Raw genomic sequence first — 19302 nt, 5'->3', positions numbered from 1 at the left:
TACAGCTACTGTGTTGCCAGCCATGAAGGCAGTCTTTCATTCTCTTGTACTTAAAATGGTCTTCATTGTACACTTTTTAATTTCCTTTTCGTTTGGCCAGGCGGCTTAATCTGTATAAAGAAGGGTTGGTTCCAGGGCAATGACCCAGAAGTCTCCTCCTGAACTCAAGCGTGTAACAGCTGGTTGTGGTTTAATAAAGGGCACTCTGCACATGCTCAGATACACCCTGTTTAGTTTAGTTGTTTATTTACGATCTTAGATCAAACATGAGATACACTCTGTGAATGTGGCTGGTCCCCCACTGTGAACATTAGCATTGAAAACAGGTTCTGTGACAAATTAAACCCTGCAGACACCATCAGAGAGCCCTCATCTAAGTTGTTGGCCATTCACCCCTTCAGTCTGGTTGCCATCTATGAATGCTGACAACTCTTTTTGATGCCTTAAGAGTCAACATTCACGGACCTTGGGCATCTGTTTTACCTGGCCAACAGTGCTGGAGCAGTTCCATCAAGTGTTCTTCAGGTCCCTTCACAGGCCTCTTCATTCATAACTTCTTTTCAATGGGAGAAATGCAAAGTATGGGCCATAGCTTTCCAGAAAGCCTCCGTTGGAGGGAAACAGCTCTCCCAGAATTGTTCCTTTGTGCTTGCAGTTTCCCAGCAATTCCAAACAGCAAAATAGAACAGTTTACCCCACTCTCTACCAGTCCATTGTCCTGTAATATACATTGAAAAGTGCTACAGAATTAATCTGTTCTTTACTGTTCTTATCTCATACATTCACTTGGCTGTATAGTGATGGTGGACAGAGGAAAAAGAGGCTTAAAGGGCTGGGCAGGGGAAAGCAAGGAGACAGTGACCATGATTGTCAGAGTCATCTTTTGAGCACAAAAGATGATAAGAATATGCAGGCAGTGAGGTGTGGTACACAACTATTTTAGATCCCTTTGCCCATCCCAGTTTTTATGAAGAAAATCAAGCCTCCTTCAGATGGCTAGCTATAACCAAGTTTCAGAGTTAGCTTAGATAAGAACATAAGAACAGCCCTGCTGGATCAGGCCCAAGGCCCATCTAGTCCAGCATCCTGTTTCACAGTGGCCCACCAGTTGTCTTCAGGAAGCACACAGGCAAGTGGTGAGGGCATGCTCTCTCTCCTACTGCTACTCCCCTGCAACTGGCATCTAGAGGCATCTTGCCTCTGAGGCTGGAGGTGGCCTATGGACTAGTAGCCATTGATCTGTCCTCCATGAATTTATCTAAACCTTCTAGCTTCCAGAGTTGGCTTCCATCCCAATTTACACAAAGTACATAGAACATTCCTAAGAATTTCAAAACAGAATTCTTAAACAGCAACTAATTTTCCAAGGAGGTCATTTTTTAAAAAGAAGAGAGTGAGTATAGTGGGCCATACAAAGCTGCCATATTCAGAGTCAGACCACTGGTCCATCTAGATCAGTATAGTCTACACTCTGAGGCTATTCTCATGACCACTAGAAAGCGGGTGAAGGGATCCCAGCCCATTTTCCAGCGGTCATAGGAACCACCGGGCTTGCTAGCCCACCTAAATACCTCTCCTCTAAAACAAGGTTAGCAGAGCGAGTGCTCCATTTAAGAGGGGTTTGGATAACTTCATGGAGGAGAGGTCTATCAACGGCTACTAGTTGGAGGGCTAAATGCCACCTCCAGCCTCAAAGGCAGGATGCTTCTGAGTACCTGTTGCAGGGGAGTAACAGCAGGAGAGAGGGCATGCCTTCAACTCCTCCCTGTAGGCTTCCAGCGGCATCTGGTGGGCCACTGTGTGAACCTGGATGCTGAACTAGATGGGCCTTGGGCCTGATCCAGCAGGGCTGTTCTTATGTTCTAATGACTGGTAGTGGCTCTTCTGGATTTCAGACAGGGGACTTATCTGGCCCCACCAGAAGATGCCAGGGACCGAACCTGGAACTTCAAGTATGCAAAGGATATGTTCTACCACTGAGCTACAGCCAGCATCTCAATCCACTGACCTTTGTTCAGTACCATATCTGCCACTTTCTTTGCCCCTCTTTTACGCTGAGGAGGGCAGATGGTCAATATACTATATGTAGTACATACTACATATGGAAATGTATCCCCCACTAACTGGGCAAAGAGGTACCTTTTCAAAGTGGTGATTATATTTCGTAGGGGGAGAGCAATAGTTCCTATTCAGTCCCAGAACAGCATCGCCGCAGTGACTGTTTCTGACTGTGTTCCTTTTTAGACTTGAAGTCAAGGAAGCACCTGATTATTGTTGCTCTTTTTCTATGTAAACCACTTTGAGAACTTTTCTATTGAAAAGCAGAATAATAATAACTATGACTTGACTTCCAGTGTGTGACCCCTACAGCAGAAAGAAAGTCTGGTGATAGTCAGTTTTGCTCAAGGATTAAGTGTTCACATTGAATATCCCTGAGGCTCTACACACGGTCTGTATTTTTTTAAAAAAATGTTTTAATTCTGCTTTATCATATTAAAAGAAATAACTCAAAGTAACTAACAAGAAATGTTAAGGGGGGGGCGGGGCGGAATTAACACAACATTGCACAAAACAGCAATAGTAAAAATAGAAAGAAGCAGCAGAAGAAGAAAGAGGAGAAGGAGATTCCCAGGAAAGGAAAAGGATAAACCTGAGACCTTAGGCCAGGTAGGGGAGAAAAAGGAGTGAAGGGGTTTCAGGAGTGCCAGAGACCAAACACTGAAGCAGAGAAGCCTGAATGTTTCCATTTTGGAACAGGCGATAAGAGATTTTTCTATCACAAAGACAGTAAACACTCCTTTTGAAAACAAAACATGTTCACACCATTTGATCCTGACTTATTATTCTGACTTTGTTATTGGTCAGAGCCTGCGTAGAAGAGTCTGAACTTGGGAGGGAACAAAACAGCAAGAGCAGCAACACTCAGCTATTGATTAAGTATGAGCTGCTTGTAAAATCCTGTCGTCTTTTGACACCCCCACCCTCAGTTTGGGGGCAATAAAATCTCCTGAATCCTGCCTGGTTTATGCTGGTTTACTTTGGTGTGGCTATCTTACATTCAGAAGCCTCCCCAGTTTCCACAGCTGAAGATAATAATCAGGGGTCATCAACAGAGCACTGGAGAGTGTAAGAGCACACTTAGGCTCTCTTAAAATTCTCTCTTCAAGTGCTGCCATTTGGATGCTGGAGTCCGTCCTAAACCATTATCAGCCCACTTGATGATGATGATGATGATGATGATTAAAACTTTTATACTGCCCTTCCAAAAGGCTCAGGGCGGTTTACATTAAAGTTTAGTACAACTTCTATAGCACCTTTGGCTAGCTGGCTCAAACAACAGAATTAGATCTAATGCCTATGCATCATTAACCTTTCTCCATCTCTGTGGAACACCCCCTCCCATTTACAAAGTTATGGGGAGGCTGAATGAGGGGAGTTCAAATTCATGGGGAAGGGAGTTCAGATGGTGGCAGAGAGCTGGGAGCTCAGGATTGGGGAAGCAGAGGTGGCTGCTGGTGAAGGGTAGGCAATATGTGGAACATTGGTACTGGATGGCAAGGGTTATTTTCAGACGTCAACTGCCAATCAAAACTAGTGGCAATTTTAACATTGAAAATTATGGGTCCACCTGCTGTGGGGAGTTTGGGCCTCCAGCCTAGGAATTGAACATCCCCGATAAACAGAACCCAAAGACCAACAATGCAATACAACTGGCTTGACACTTTTGAACTTTGGTGCTGGAGAAGACTTTTGAGGATACCATGGACAGCCAGGAAAACAAACAAATGGATCACAGAAAAAATCAATCCAGAATTTTCACTCAAGGAACAAATGACCAGGCTAAAACTATCATACTTCAGATACATTATACGAAAACCCAGTTCCCTTGTGAAGTCCATAATGCTGGGAAAAGTTGAAAGAAAGAGAAGAAGAGGATGACCAGCAGCAAGGTGGATGGACTCAATTACAACAGCAATGAATGCAGCACTGAGAGACCTTAAAGGCCAAGTTGAAGACAGATCATCCTGGAGAGACTCTAAGTATGTGGTCGCTAAGAGTCAACACTGACTTGACGGCACTTAATCAATTAATCACAAAACAGAAGAGCAGGCCTGTATTGTGTGCCTAGAACAGCCTGGGGATATAGATGGAAAGTGCTGCTCTGTGCAAACAAATCAAGGAGTCAATGTGGTATTTCTTCAGTTAATGGTTACAAGCAGGGATCTGCTTCTCCATAACTGACTCCTCAACTCAATGACAGAGTTTGGACTCATATAAACAAAGACAGGGCGTCTTTACAGACATTGCTATTTTTGAGCTTGCTTTGCCCTCTAGACGCTTCATAGATGTGCCTAATTTGGTTTCACATTCTGTGCATGCAGTTACTCATTCTGGGGACACAATAACAAGTTGTTTAAAAAAGGGGGGGGGAACAAGAGAGAAAAGATGAAACCAGCATTTGCCATCACTGCACATGAAACATCTGACCATACCATTGACTATACAAGGAAGATTTCAGTGTTTGGATTTTCCTCAAAGAATCACAAAGCACTCATGCAAAGATTCTAGAGGAATATCTCTTTATCGATTACAAAACACTATTTGTACAAAGACTGTATTGGGAACCAAGAAGAGGCAGGATATCCCAATAAGGTTTAGCTCCACTCACTAGGCACTGGGAGGAAAGGCAAAATACATACAAACTATGAAAAAGCCCCCCTGAATTGCCTGAAAGGTCAAATGGCAGCTCTTGCCTCCCATAGCAGCTATGGGTAATGCCTCTTCAGACAGGCCAGTCATAATCACTGAGCACCAGAACTGAACTGGCCAATTAGAGCAGTGAATCCTCAGGAGGCAAGTTTACTGGGTATCATCCTTGCTATTCATCCACTCCACAAGACACCAATGTCCTGCATATTGCTTTCCAATCTGGGAAGCATATATAAAATGACACACTTGCCAATATTTGAACATTTGAGAGTAAAAAGAATGAGACTAAGCCCTGTGAACTCCCCATACTTCAACCCATGATGATGATGAAAGCAAGGCCAAGAAAACTGGGCTAGAGATGCTTATATTTGCATTCTTTCAGCTCTTATTTCCAGATGTCCTGTGGTAAGGCCTAAGCCCATTTAAGACTTTGTTATTCTGCTCCATTTGTAAATTCCTGTCTACACGTTTCTTACTGGCAAAAGGTGCAAGAAGCTCTGATTTGGTCTCCCAGTTCAGGTTTTGCAAGGCTGAACCAGATTGGTTTGGAAAGGAACCTCTTCTCACAAGCAGCGAGAAGGGATTGCGGGTGGGCTGCAGGGAAGGTGTGTTAAACCTACCTTCCCCACAGACGATTGTCTCCTCTTCCCTAGGTAGGCGGATGAGCTGCCCAGACAACCAGAGGCTTTCCCAGCAGCTCTGAGGGTTGGGGTGCCAGGATGTGCCCCCTGCCGGAGCTCTGATAATGCACCATGTGAGTGCTAGATTTTATTTTTTTGCCAAATTACAGAAGAATTGGAAAGGTCAGCATTGAAAATGATCCATTATGAAGTCTACTCCATATTCTTATGCAAGAAGATTCATATAAGCCACTATATACAAAGGATATAGGTATATTTTCTCTATGCATTACAATACAACCCGCAGCACACACATAAACAATGGGCCAATTTAGACAACTGTCATTCAACTGGCCCAATGCATGCTTAGGAATGAGCATGTACACTTCTCGCAATATCTGGCAGACCACCCCCATATAATCACATAAAGTTAGAATATCTTAATTGCACCCAATTGGGCAACTAGAAGACTACTTTAAAGGAGCATGTGTGGCAGCTCTTGCAAGAGTTTGCAAGCAGCTGCCTGGGGGATAGCGACGGGGACAGGGGACAAAATGGCGGTGGTAGCCGGCCGGCCGGAGGGAAAGTGCCAGCTGGCTGGCAAGGGAAAACGCCAGGCCGGTGGGCGGGCGGGGAAGGGAAGCGCTGGCCAGCAAGAGAAAACGCTGCCAGACGGCGAGGGGGGGGGGTGAAGGGAAGGGAAGTACTGGCTAGGCCAGCCAGTGAGAGAAACTGCTGCAGGTGGGGAGGGAGGGAAAGCACCATCCAGGCCAGCAGGTGGGGAAGGGAAGGGAAAGCGCTGGCCAGCGAGGGAAGGCTGCCAGAGGGAAAGGGAGGAGGAGAACGGCCTGGGGCTGAAGGAGGGGGAAATGAACTAGGGGCGCAGATGTTCTGCGCAAGATCAGCTAGTAGTAATGATATCCATAGCAAATATTTTTATTCTCTGCTCTTTATAGATACATCCGTATATGCTTTTTAAAAAGCAGTTGACAAGTCAGTCAGTACTGTATGAATGCAGTTACATTTCACATACCTGGAAGAGAGCCATTAAGTCACCTGGTCCATTTCCTCACCACTGGGAGTCTGTAACCTTTTACATATCAATAGTCTAAAGTACAATCGATGATTCACCAATAACACAAGGTATCTGTGGGATTATTCAGCAAAACATTTAAGCACACAAACCCCATGCAGTAGTCAGATTGTATGCAAAATAGATTAGCTTCATGCCACCAAGCCCCACACAGCTGGATACCAGTGGGAGCTGCTTCTCATTGACTCTGAAATGGTTTTAATTGCTGCTCCAGTGTTGCAGTCTTTGAAAGGGGTTTTGAACTGTAATAATGGGGAAGCATCAGAGAAAGAAAATATTATCCGGTTGCTTAAAAGAATATCTGAAACATTTTTGTGGTCTATTAACCAGGAAAAAAACAACAAATTAGGACAAGAAAAAATCCCAGCTGTTAGGAGTACCAACTGCTTGGAGGCTTTTGAACTAGGTATTTTTGGCTAATTAAAACATACCACACTATAAAAATGCCTGATGGATAGCTATACTGATAAGCCACCATGTCCAGGACTGAGCAATAAAATCAGGCTGAATCACCACCTGCTGTTTGAGGTCCCACTGTCAAAGGATCTGGTAGCACCTTATCTATTTCCCTCCTCATTCATTTCCATGTCACTCCCTCTGCTTGAACAATCTGCCCCATCCCACCCTCCACAGCAATCCAACTCCATCTACCCTTCCTCAAAGCTCAGTGGTGGTCCAGGCTGCCTGGACCACCACTTTCTGCCATCACTGTAAAAGGTTAGGCCAGGGGTTCTCAAGTGTGGGTTCCCAGATGTTCTTCACCTACAACTCCCTCATCCCCAGCCTTCAGACATTGTGATGGGGGATGATGGGACTTGTAGTCCAACTGCATCTAAAGACCCAACCCAAGCTTCAGAACCCCTGAATTAGGCCATTCCTACAGCAACACTCCTTTATCAACCGTTTTCCTCTGTCCTGTCCTCCTTACCCTAGAGCTGTAAACCCTCTGGGGAAGCACTGGCCACATTCACATGTAACGTGAAACTGGAGACTGTACTCGCAGCCATTAATTGCATTGCAGACATCTGTCCAACTGCAGCCTGGCAATCTCCGTTTTCAGGGCAGGGGAGTGGAGCCCCCTCCCTCTTTCTGGTCTGTCAAGGCTGCATCCCAGCAAGCTCTGTAGCGCTCATGTCTCCAGACTGTTGGCAAGGCTTCAGCACATGGCCAGGGGGGCAGCCATTGGCCACAATCTTCAAGGGGCCGTGCCGAGAGCAATTGTGCCCTTTCAGAATGATCAACCTGTGCGGGGGAAATGCATTTAAATCCCTTTAAATGAATTTAAGCCCTTTATCTGACAGCACTTGCACTGCCACCCTCATAAGAGGGAGGGCGAGGCTAGTGGCCCAGTCTGGTCCCAGCTTCTTCTTCCAGGGTATTCTGTAGAGGAGCAGGTGAGGGGACGTGGACAGGGAGGTGGAGTGGCTGTGGTCTATAAGGATAACATCTTCCTTACCAGGGTCCCTGTTGGGGTATCTGACCATACTGAATGTGTGTACTTAAGTTTGGGGACCAGGGATAGATTGGGACTTCTGTTGGTGTACTGATCACCCCGCTGCCCAGCGGAATCCCTTACTGAGCTCACGGACTTTGTCGCAGAACTCACGGATCCCAGACTTTTGGTGCTTGAGGACTTCAATGTTCATTTTGGGACCAACTTGTCAGGGGCAAGACAGGAGTTCATACCAACCATGACAACTATGGGCCTATCCCAAGCGGTCTCTGGACCGATGCACATTGCAGGTCACACACTTGAATTGATCTTTTACTCTGATCAGGGTAGTGTTCTATGGGTGGGGACTCCTGTGATTTCCCCATTGTCATGGACGGACCACCATATGGTTAAGGTTAGGCTTACAACCACTTTCTACCTCCGCAGGGGTGAGGGGCCTATTAGAATGGTCCGCCCGAAGAGGTTATTGGACCCAATAGGATTCCAAGAAGCCTTGGAGGGATTTAATGTTGGCTTTGCCAGTGATCCTGTTGATGCCCTGGTGGAGAACTGGAACAACATGCTCACCAAGACAGTAGACACGATTGCTCCTAAGCATCACCTCCGACCCACTTCAAAACTGGCCCATTGGTATACAGAATATCTATGGGGGCAGAAGCGGCAAGGTAGGTGACTGGAGCGCAAGTGGAGAAAAACTCGACTTGAATCTGACAGATTATGACATAGAGCACATTTAAAGATCTATGCTCAGGAGATACGTGCAGCAAGGAAGTGGTTCTTTTCTGCCCATATTGCATCTGTGCATTCAAGTCCAGCAGAGTTGTTTAGGATTGTGAGGGGGGCTAGTATGCACCCCCCTTCCTTGAATCAGAATTTTGGGTCATCAGTTACCTGCTTTGATGTGTTTAAAGAATTTTTTGCAGATAAAATCTCTCGGATTCGGGCCAACTTAGATAGAGACTCCACAATTAATCTGATGTCTGAACTGGAGGTGTCCAACAATTCCTCTTATGCTACTTGACAAGATCAATTTCAGTTTGTGACTCCTGAGGATGTGGACAAGCTGTTGGAGCGCTGAGGCCTACCACTTGTTCTCTTGACCCTTGTCCAACATGGCTTGTTCTATCTAGTGGGGAGGCTGTTGTAGGCAGCCTAGTAGAAATCCTAAATGCTTTGGAGGGAGGGCAGGATGCCTCCTTGTCTTAAGGAGGCAATTATTAGACCTATTCTAAAGAAGTCTGCATTAGACCCCTCAGAGTTGAGCAATTATAGGCCTGTTCCCAACCTCCCATGGCTGGGCAAGGTAATTGAGAGGGTGGTGGTCTCTCAGCTCCAGGCAGTCTTGGAGGAAACTGATTATCCAGACCCATTTCAAACTGGCTTCCAGGCGGGTTATAGAGTGGAGACTGCCTTGGTCAGCCTGATGGATGATCTCCAATTGGGAACTGACAGAGGAAGTGTGACTCTGTTGGTCCTTTTGGACCTCTCGGCGGCTCTCGATACTATCGACCATAGTATCCTTCTGGAATGTCTGAGTGTGTTGGGGGTGGGAGGCACTGTTTTACAATGATTCCACTTCTACCTCTCAGACAGATTCCAGATTGTGTCAATTGGAGATTGTTGCTCTTTGAAATCTAAGCTTAAGTATGGTGTCCCTCAAGGCTCCATACACTCTCCAATGCTCTTTAACATCTACATGAAACTGCTGGGAGAGATCATCAGCGGATTTGGAGCGGGGTGCCCTAAACAGCTTAAGCCCTGGGTATTTAACAGAATGTCTTCTTCATTATGAGCCCCACTGCCCTTTGAGGTCATCTGGAGAGGTCGGTCTCCAGTTGCCACCAGCTCAGCTGGTGGCCACACAGGGACGGGCCTTCTTGTTTGCTGCTTGGAGACTGTGGAATGTGCTCCCTACTGAGATACGATCCTCCCCATCTCTGACAATTTTTAAAAAACATTTGAAAACCCACCTCTTCACCCAATCTTTTTCAGCTCTTTAAATTTTTTAGGTTTTAATCAGTGGTTGATTTTTAAATTGTTTTAAGTGTCTGTATATGTTTTTAACTTGTTTTATGTTATTGTTAGCCGCCCAGAGACAAAAGTTTGGGGCGGTGTACTAAATCAATCAATCAATCAATCAATCAATGGGAGCCGTGCAACAGTCTCGCACAAGCACAATTTCGGGGTGTGTGTGTGTGCAGAGGGGCACTATTTTTTTGCTACTTAGGAAAGGGAACAGGACATGTTGACTTCCTAGGAGGGGATATGTATATGAGGGAGGGCAAAGGATCCTGGAGTCTGGTTCACTGTGACCAAGGATGCTCTTGTGAGGGCTCACCCCAACAAAGCAGTCCATGCAGACCAAACCACACTCCTGCCCCCATGGTGGCTTGCTGCCAAGGCATAAGGGCTCTCATGAGGAGGCCAATCTACTGGGAAGAACCTTAGGCTCTCCAACCTTTGGTCTTCCATCAAACATGACTTCTGTAATGTATTCTATGTGGGGCTGCCTTTGTATGCAGTCCAGAAACTTCAGTTGGTTCAGAATGCGGCAGCCAGGTTGGTCTCTGAGTCCACTCGGAGACACCATGTTACTCCTTTACTGATGGAGCTACACTAGGTTTCCGGACAAAATACAAAGTGCTAGTTATAGCCCTAAACGGCTTAGGCCCTGGGTCTCTAGACAGTGTCTTTTTCACTACGAGCCCCACCTCCCATTCAGGTCATCTGAGGAGGTGCGTCTCCAGTTGCCGCTGACCCGTTTGGTGGCTACACAGAGACGGGCCTTCTTGGTCGCTGCCCCAAGATTGTGGAATGTGCTCCCTGCTGAGGTACAATCCTCCCCATCTCTGGCAATTTTTTTAAAAAATCTGAAAACCCATCTTTTCACCAAAGCTTTCTCAGCATTTTAAAATTGTTTGTTTTAATTTTATGGTTGATTTTAAACTGTTGATTTGTTTTAACTTTTATATGTGTTTTAATTGTTTTATGTTAACCGCCCAGAGATGAAGGTTTGGGCGGTATATAAGTTTGATGAATAAATAAAATAAAATAAAATAAACTGTGCTCTCATGAGTTGAGCTAACCAAATAAAGGGGCCCCCGCTTGTGTGGGGCCCCCATTCTCTCTGGTTAATGATAGAACTTCTACACAGAGACCCTTTCCTCTCCAGGGAAGCCTTTGATGCACTCAAAGGAGATTTTAATGCTCCATGTCTCTGGGGAATGAGGAAAGATCTTTACTCTCATTCAAATTTCCTGGGTTTGGACCAGCATTGTGCCATATTCAAATCTGCCGCCGTGGGGATCATGGGAAAGGGGAACCCTGATTTCCAGCGGCAGCAGGAGAGTGGGGTTGCCATTCTAGGCAAAAACAAAGATGGACATGTTCAAATTGGTGGACGGGCTAGCAAAGGGCATGTTTTGACAGTTTCTTGGTGGCAGTTGCCAAGGCAGGGAGAGCCATTGCTGGGGTATCCGACCACGTGGCTTGCTTTTATAGAGTAACCTGGCTGGCTGGGTGGCATCTGCTGTCCGGCCCCCATGAGTGTCTCCATGGTTTTACGCTCTCATGAGAGAGAGGTCTGAGGGAGAAAGGAATGTCATTGCACATTATTAGTGATTTGGCTCAACACCCTTGTCCTCACAGACAGTTCTTCTAATGAGTTGTGAATTGGTATCCTCATGGCCCTATAATCTCATGAGTGAGGGGTCCACGCAGGAACAGCATAGGCATGTGCAAACTGGTCCAGGGGTTTGTGATTCAACGGTTCAGTTCAGGGGTTCGGGGTTGAACCAACCCCCAACAGGTTCCATCTGGACCGGAACCGAACCCCTGCACCAATTTGCAATTTCTTTTTTTAAAAAAAAATACATTTTTTTTAGTACCTGTAGCCCCTTCAGGGGGCTTCTTAAAGGCCGCAGGGTGGGGGTGGGGTGTCCACAAAGGTTTCCCCCGCCGGCCTCGCTTATCACTGCCACGGCCCATAAAACCTTCCTTTTTGGCCGATTTTGGCCTCTATAAATTGGCACAGCAGCCATTTTTCCTGCTGCCACACGTGCTCAAATGGCCTCTGCAAAGCCTGGCATGGCCCAGGGCCTTGCAGAGGTCATTTGAGCATGCGCGGTGGCCATTAAAAAAAAAACTTGAGGCAATGCTGACCCTGCTGCCCGGCCCTTCTCATGAGTAAGCCTAGGGACTGCACATGTTCCCCCACAGGGAAGGGGCTTGGCCCCCCTTCCCCAACATCATTGTGCAACCCCCCCCCACACACAAAAAAATAGAGCAGAGCCGTTCAATAATGCCTTGTTTTTACTGCCCTTTAAATCCAATCCTGGGTACAGCTGCCCTAAAATATGTTGTTGTCCCAGGGCTCTAATGGGGTTGCCCTGCTTATGTTGCTACCTTCTGCGTATGTACTTGTGCAGATACATCTTTCTCTTCATTTTTGGAGAGCAAAGCACATAGTGGCCATCTTGCCATCCCATCCCCTTTCTCTCCTGATTGCCAGGAGGGGGAACAAGGGACAGTGTGCGAAGAGGGTATGCCCTTGTGTGACTTTACCATTTGACAGGCTTGGGATGGGATGCGGCAGTGTCCCTGTTGCCGGGTAACTGCTTTGTTGGAGCGGAGACAGGGTGGGGGCGGGGCAAGTGCTTGGAGAGGTGGCCAGTGAGAAGCACTGCAGAAGTGGAGCAGGCACGATCCCGGGTGGTTCTGTGCCGCCCTCTCTATTATGATGATTCCAGAAACTGCAAGAACCGGTGGTTATGGCAGCATCCAGATTCAGATAGAACGCTGCTGCCAAAAAAACCTCAGGTTACAGTGGCAAAACTCTACAAACCAAAGGTTCAAATTGGAGTTTGGCAAGGCAAACCTCAGGTTGCTTTTGCTGCGAAACCACGGTTGCATGCATTGGGACATTCACGATTTCAAACCTCTGCCCAGTCTAACTGTGGCTTTCCATTATGTGTGAATGCAGCCAGTATGTCACTTCTGTATTTCAAGCAGTACCATTGCTGATACTAAATTAGTTGCCTTGGGGGACAAGAGAGGAGTTCTAGGTGTCTTCAAGGAGAGGTTAGATAGTGCTTTGTTGAGGAAGCTCTAGCTCTGGATTTTCTTCATCAAGCAGGGAGTTGGACCAAGCCTACAGGACCTTCTCCAGCTCCAACTCTATAATTCTACATACGTGTCCACGATTCCATACCTGCCAACATGTCCCTATTTTCCCACTCACCTGAATGGGGAAAATAGGGACATATTGGCAGGTACGTTATTAAGTATTCACCTAAGCATTAACTGCCCCAAGGCCCACAGACCTGATGTAGATGACAAAGGTGAATTGCCGGATACAGCCTTTTTCTACCATAAACTTTTTTTCTGTGGATTTTTTTGAAGAGGGAGAGAAAATATAACCAATGGCATTCTACCCCCCACCATGTACACTACATGTTCAGTGTTGGCCAATTTAAATTAGCTTGCATGGCTACTAAGATGAGACCACAACTTCTTCCTCCCCCAATACAGAACAAGCCAAGGCATAGAAGAAACAAAATGCTGGGTGGTCATATTTGCGGTGGCTGCCAGAAACGGCACGGTCTGAAAATGAGACACTGTACAGATGCAGGGGATCTCGTCCTTCACACATTTCAGTGCACCTCAGTGGGTGGGGGGAGAGGGGGATCTTCAGGGGCAGCAAGGAATGTATCTATGCTTGCAGAATATAACCTACTTTTACAAGCAGATACATACATTCCTTCTCTCTCCTTCTCCATAGCTGCATTAAGCAGAAGCATGATGGCAGAGGAGAAGGGGAGTTTGCTGTCACAACCTTTTGTCACCAACTAATCCAGGAATCCTGCATGTCCGGCATTCCTTCCCCTGCCCTGCCCTGCCCTACCCACTCTTTCCCCCATAGCAGATCGTAGTGCAGAACAAGAGACAACTTCACAAGTCTTTTTGTAGAGTCTGGTCACGTTCATGCAGTGCACCAGATCCCAGTAAGCTCCTGCCAATTCTCCCATTTGTCTGTCTAAACAGCTGCTGGGAATCAGTGGTGCACAAGAGCTTCCTGTGCTATAGCCAACCTGTATCTGAATGAGACCTTGCCTTGCCATGCAAAAAGTTTCCAATCAGAAACACCCACAGGCCCATGTGGGAGCACTCTAAGGGGATAAGAGATTTAGTCCTTCCTTCAGAATGACCAGCTGGTCTCCTTCACTTCCTGCAGCTAAACAAATACACTCACCTTTCAGAACTAGAGCTTATCCTTCTAGGAGTAGGAAAGACTTGGCTGAGGAGAACTCCAAGCTGATATCACTTCTGCCTTTGTATGTCCTGCAACAATCTAGCATCACCCATCCACCATTTACTATGGAGGAAAACAACATGGTGCAAGATCGGGTGTTGTGCAGATCACAGGTGTCAGGTGAACATCTGATGAGCATCCAACACACACCACAAAAGGTCACCCCACACAGACATGCCTTAAGCAGCATTACGAGCTATGCCAGAGTTTCTTAACTTTGGGCCCCCAGATGTTTTTGGACTACAACTCCCATTATCCTCAGCCATAAAGGCCATATTTGGGGATGATGGGAGCTGTAGTGCAACAACATCTGGGGGCCCAAGGTTAAGAAACCCTGATCTATGCCTTATCAAGATCTTCCCTACCCTTCGGTCCTCCAACACAAATTAGAGTTGCCAACTCACCAGAAAAAACATACATATATTTATATTTCTCACTCTCGTACACACACACACACACACACCCCCTCTGGATTGGCTGCCAGATTTTTTGTATGAAAGCTAGAAATTTAGACTGTTTCCACAATTATTTTCAACCATGTCAGAATTTTAGTAGATATATTGGCATGCATCATGCCTAACTCTTCCATAGCCACCTCTCACAAGCTCTGTTGAATCAAGTGAGGGCAGGATAGCCAAGTCCAGAAGAGAGTGGTGTGCTTGTGGACACCAGAAGCTGTGGAGACCACTTTTGCATGCTCCACTCCATGCTAAACCTCACGTGCAGGCTTATCTCACCCTGCCAGCACTAGGCCCAGGCAGGGCAGGCCCGAGGATAAATAGTGCCCTGGGCGAGGAGTGTCTTTGTGACTCATTCAAAGATCGAGCCACCAAGCTCAGCTTAGTGCCCTCTTCAAATAGGCACCATGGGCAATCTCCCAGCTCACGCACCCCTAAGGCCGGCCCTGGGCACACCCGGCACAGTAGTGGACAGAAAGCCATTGCTATTCACATCACAACCTTGTCCACCTCAGGCTCCTCTTTCTTGTCCTGAGCAGGGATCTGGATTTTTGAAACCAAAACTTGGCAGCCATAACAGAAAGACAGCTCCAGCATGTGATCCATGGCGTATAGATTTAGTCTATGGGAGAACTACAGCTGGTTTGTACCTAGCTATACTAGCAGTGGCTGTCTGGTGTCAAGTCTGTAAGACTCACACTGCTGTAATCCAGATAGACCTCTCTGGATGTGCATTGCACTGCAGCAGACTCTTTTCTAGTGCATGCCATGATATCTGGCATAATGGAGGGAGAAACAAGAGGCCTGAAGGAAAAGGGCCAACATTTTGAAAGAAACAGCCAGTCCTGCTGAGTAATGCATAAAAACAAACTCAAAGACCAAAGGAGAGTATGTTAATATTACTCACAGCCTAGAATAAACTTACTTTTAAAAACAAACTCTGGTGCAGGCCTCTTCAAAACAGTCACTGTGGAGTAGAGAAAGCAGCAGGTTTGCATGACTTTGGAGCCAGGCCCAACCAACAGATATGTGATAGACAAAGATAATGCGCCCAAGGGATTGTGGAAGCTGAAGCTCAGCATAGCTCAGTGACACAGAGCTGAAAATGAAGCTGGCACAGAGGGACAGACCCCTCATGGGCAGGAAATGCCTTCCTCTCCTTGGTGTTGTTTTCAAGTTCCCCCAATTAAAGCTTCCCCAAGCCCAAGGGAAGGCCATTTCCTGCTCTGGGGAGCTCTGCCGTTCCCGGATTGGCATTGGTTTTGGGAAATGGTACAGTGTAAATAGCTTATGAATAAAATCAGACAAAAAGGGGCTTCAAAGGGCCTCCGGGAAACTGTGGCCAACAAACAGGAGAGGCATTTATATCGACAGACAAACAAAACAGGAACAGCACAATTGGATGAAAATATAGCCATCTCCCCAAAAAGGACATTAAGACCCTCCGGGGGGGTGGGGGGAAGGGACACAGGTCAGTATCATGATTTCCTATCCTAGAGAAGGAGAAACTGAGGCCAACTTGAGCGTGTACAGCACTTGTGCCCAAGGAAATGAGCAACATTTGGTCTGCAATAAGCTCTTTATATACTCCTTCAGAAGATTCCATATAAAGAAGCCAGGTGGGAGTGGGAGCTTGGCAGAAGATCCTTCATATGCTCTTCAGAAAACAAGATGGAACTGTGGACTCTGCTTTGGTCTCAGAGCCATCACTCAGGATCCTAGGTGAGATACCACAAGATCCTAGGTGAGATAGCAAGAAACCATATTATAGCTGCTGCTAACCAAAGGACCCTAAATTCTAGTCAAATCATGTGCTCACTAGACAATAGGCTAATTCACACAACCATTCTTGGGGTAAAACAAGTGTCCTACCCAGGTTTGGGAATTGTGCATGCTCTCATTTTGCAGTGGTGTGCTTGTAAAAAGCACTCCCAAGTACAGGACAGCTAGCAGCATAAATTGTGCATGGCATGGTGGGGATGGGCATAACTTTCTGGGACTCACTGATGCTCACAGTGGGTCTCCAGCATTATCCACTACTGCCCTCTTCAGAAGGGAGGACACAACCTCCACAATGAGCAAGATAAAATGCGTCTGCAGACCCTGGATGGTCATACAATTCAATGAACTGCAAGGTAGCTCTAAACAAGGGCTGCTAGAGGATCTCAACTTCATGTAGAGTTAGCGAGAGCTGGAAAAGTGCTATAATAGTCACCCCCAAGACAAGGACTCCACAGTGAAACATCTTTCCACTACAGGAACTGCACAGACCTGAATGTAATGCCAGGAAATCCTGCCCCAGCTTCTGCTTCCTCGGAGCATCAAAACCAAGAGCTCCACCCAACTCATTAGGATTACTTTAGCTCAGGCTATTTTTTTCCTTGATGTTCCAATCCATTGCCTGTCCGGTGTCTTAAAAGCTACTCAGTGCAACCGTAACTGAAGAAGAAGGCAAGACAGCAGTAGAACTATATCTGATTAAAGTGGTCAGCTGAAGTAAGATGCCTTTGCTGATACTACAACATGCACTTTCACATCCAGGGCTATGAGAATTTGATAATAGTGCAGAAAAGCAATAGAATTCATTTTGGGGCAGAGAATTTGTCACCGCCAAAGATGTCCCTGGCAGCTGTGCAATCCACAGGGACTTATTCCTGGCAATAAAAACTGCTTTTGCGGGGAGAGGAGGGGAGAAAATCACCTCCCCTTCCCTCTCCTTGCACACTGCGCTTGTGAGGCAAACCTCGTCTGCACATAAATTTCAGGCTACTAACAAGGACAGAGCTCTTGCTCTGCCCTCACAAGATTGTGTATCAGGTCAACCAAAGGATGCAAATGATACTCATTTGAAAACTGTATATACATTATTAAATCAAGCTTTTGTCAGCACAGAATAAGACTCTGAGGTTCTAGCCTGGAGGGTTCTGTGGGGAGAGCAGGCATAGCCCGCTCCCCCAGCAGACAAGCAGTTGGGCAGCCGGATCGGCCACCCACTCAACTACCGGCTCCATCATGGAGCTGGTGGGGGCTGCGGGGATCGGGGGCCACTCAGCCCCAAGAAGTCCCAGGATACCCCGCGCGAGCATGCAGGGCATTCTGGAGAGATTCCTGAGGCTGGGAGATCGGCTGCAGCCTCCCAGAAAGGGGTCTACTTGTATGTCGCCATGCACCATGGCAGCACACAAGCAGGGAAACAAGGTTAACAGAGTGCCTGCTCCGTAAACCTCATTTAAGGGGAGGGTGTTTTAGGTGGGCTAGCCGCCTTGGGAGCACTGGGCTCGCCTGCAAGCCCAGTGGTTCCCACGATCACTGGAAAGCGGGCTAAGCTCCCTTGGCCTGCTTTCCAGTGATGGTGGGAATAGCCTCACTGCCTTGCCCATAACCCTTGAAGACGGAAGTTTTATTATTTGTGTTCTGCTGCCCAACCAGACCATGGCTATGGCAATTTAAGATGAGCAACTTAAAAGGCAACCCGACAGTGTACCATGAGGGGGTAACTGTGGGAACAGGGAATGCGGGCCACAGTAAACAGGAAGTACATGACTTGCATACAGAGGTGCACCTAGCTGATTTTGGAGCATGGAGCTAAAGAACTGTGGACACCCCGCTCCCCCCCCCCGCAAATTAAGCACCATCATGCTTGCCCTGAGGACCACACCACCCTGGACAGACTAAAGAGGATTTGGGGGCCCCCAGGGGCTGTGGAGGCCCTGGACTTTGGCCCAGAAGTCCAGGGGTAAGAGTGCCTCTGCCTGAATAGGCAATGCTCTGTAGGCTAAAGCACACAGCACAGTTGGGAGAGAACGAGAGTAATTTCAAAGGCAAGGGTTTTCAAATGTCCTTGCCACAGTCAATATGGCACCTGCTCCCTACCCCCATCTGTGACTTCACAGTGAACTCCAGTAGCACTCAGAACCTCTGAAGGGTAATGCAGTCAGAGATTGACTTCACCTGCATTGTTCCCTCTAACAGGGATCCCCAGATGTTGTTCACTACAATTCCCAGCATCCCCGGCTGCAGTTGTAGTCAACATCTGGGAATCCCTGTTAGAAGGAACACTGTTCACCTGACTCAGAGGGAAGACAGGGCCTCAACTCTGACACAGAATACCTTCAAAGAACAAAGAGAAGTATGAGAACCCTGTTCGCTACACATGCCAGAAGACTCAAGAGAGAGGAGGTGTCAGTGGTAATGAAATAATAGCTGGCTCCTGAGGCAAGTCAACGTCTACAGATCTCTGTTCAAAATCCTGCCTTTCTTCTGTAACCTTTTAGTGGACATTTATGTGATAATTATTAGAATCACTGACATCTAGTCTAACATTTGCACATGCGGTACAGGGGAGGACCAATTTTTGCAGATCTCCCCTGCCCTCTGCAGCCCACTGTGCTCCCTCAAAACATGTCCCCAAAGGTCCCTCATCTCTCAGGAACATATTTTTTGAGAGCTACAATGGGCTGCAGAGGGAAGGGAAGATCTGCAAAAATACCCCTTCCATGTAGTGCATGTGCAACTGCAGTCTGGATATCAACAATTATTTCCATTGGTCCCAATTAACTTCCGATATTTTTTGAAATGCATTTCATATTGCTCTTACTCCCACAAAATGAATCCCCATTATACAATGTCTCACTGGAGATAATTTTAGAGTTGATTAG

At 46.8% G+C, this 19302-nt stretch overlaps 1 protein-coding gene across 5 annotated transcripts in view; it reads right to left on the bottom strand.

The window, feature by feature from the left end:
- AFAP1L1 (actin filament associated protein 1 like 1) overlaps positions 1 to 19302 on the bottom strand; it is a 111834-nt gene that overhangs the window by 71945 nt on the left and 20587 nt on the right. Inside the window, exon 1 of one of the 5 annotated variants that reach the window (XM_053300470.1) lies at positions 15570 to 15741. The exons of the other annotated variants lie outside the window; for them this stretch is intronic. Within the exon in view, the coding sequence (XP_053156445.1) occupies positions 15570 to 15726 (157 nt within the window). The 5' untranslated portion in view covers positions 15727 to 15741. Of the gene's footprint in view, positions 1 to 15569; positions 15742 to 19302 lie in introns of those variants that run through there. 5 annotated transcript variants of the gene reach the window in all.

The sequence above is a fragment of the Hemicordylus capensis genome, chromosome 2 (genome assembly GCF_027244095.1).
Source record: "Hemicordylus capensis ecotype Gifberg chromosome 2, rHemCap1.1.pri, whole genome shotgun sequence".
Classification (NCBI taxonomy): Eukaryota; Metazoa; Chordata; class Lepidosauria; order Squamata; family Cordylidae; genus Hemicordylus; species Hemicordylus capensis.
Note: the sequence above shows the minus strand (reverse complement) of the source record. Positions and strands in the feature narration are given on the sequence as shown.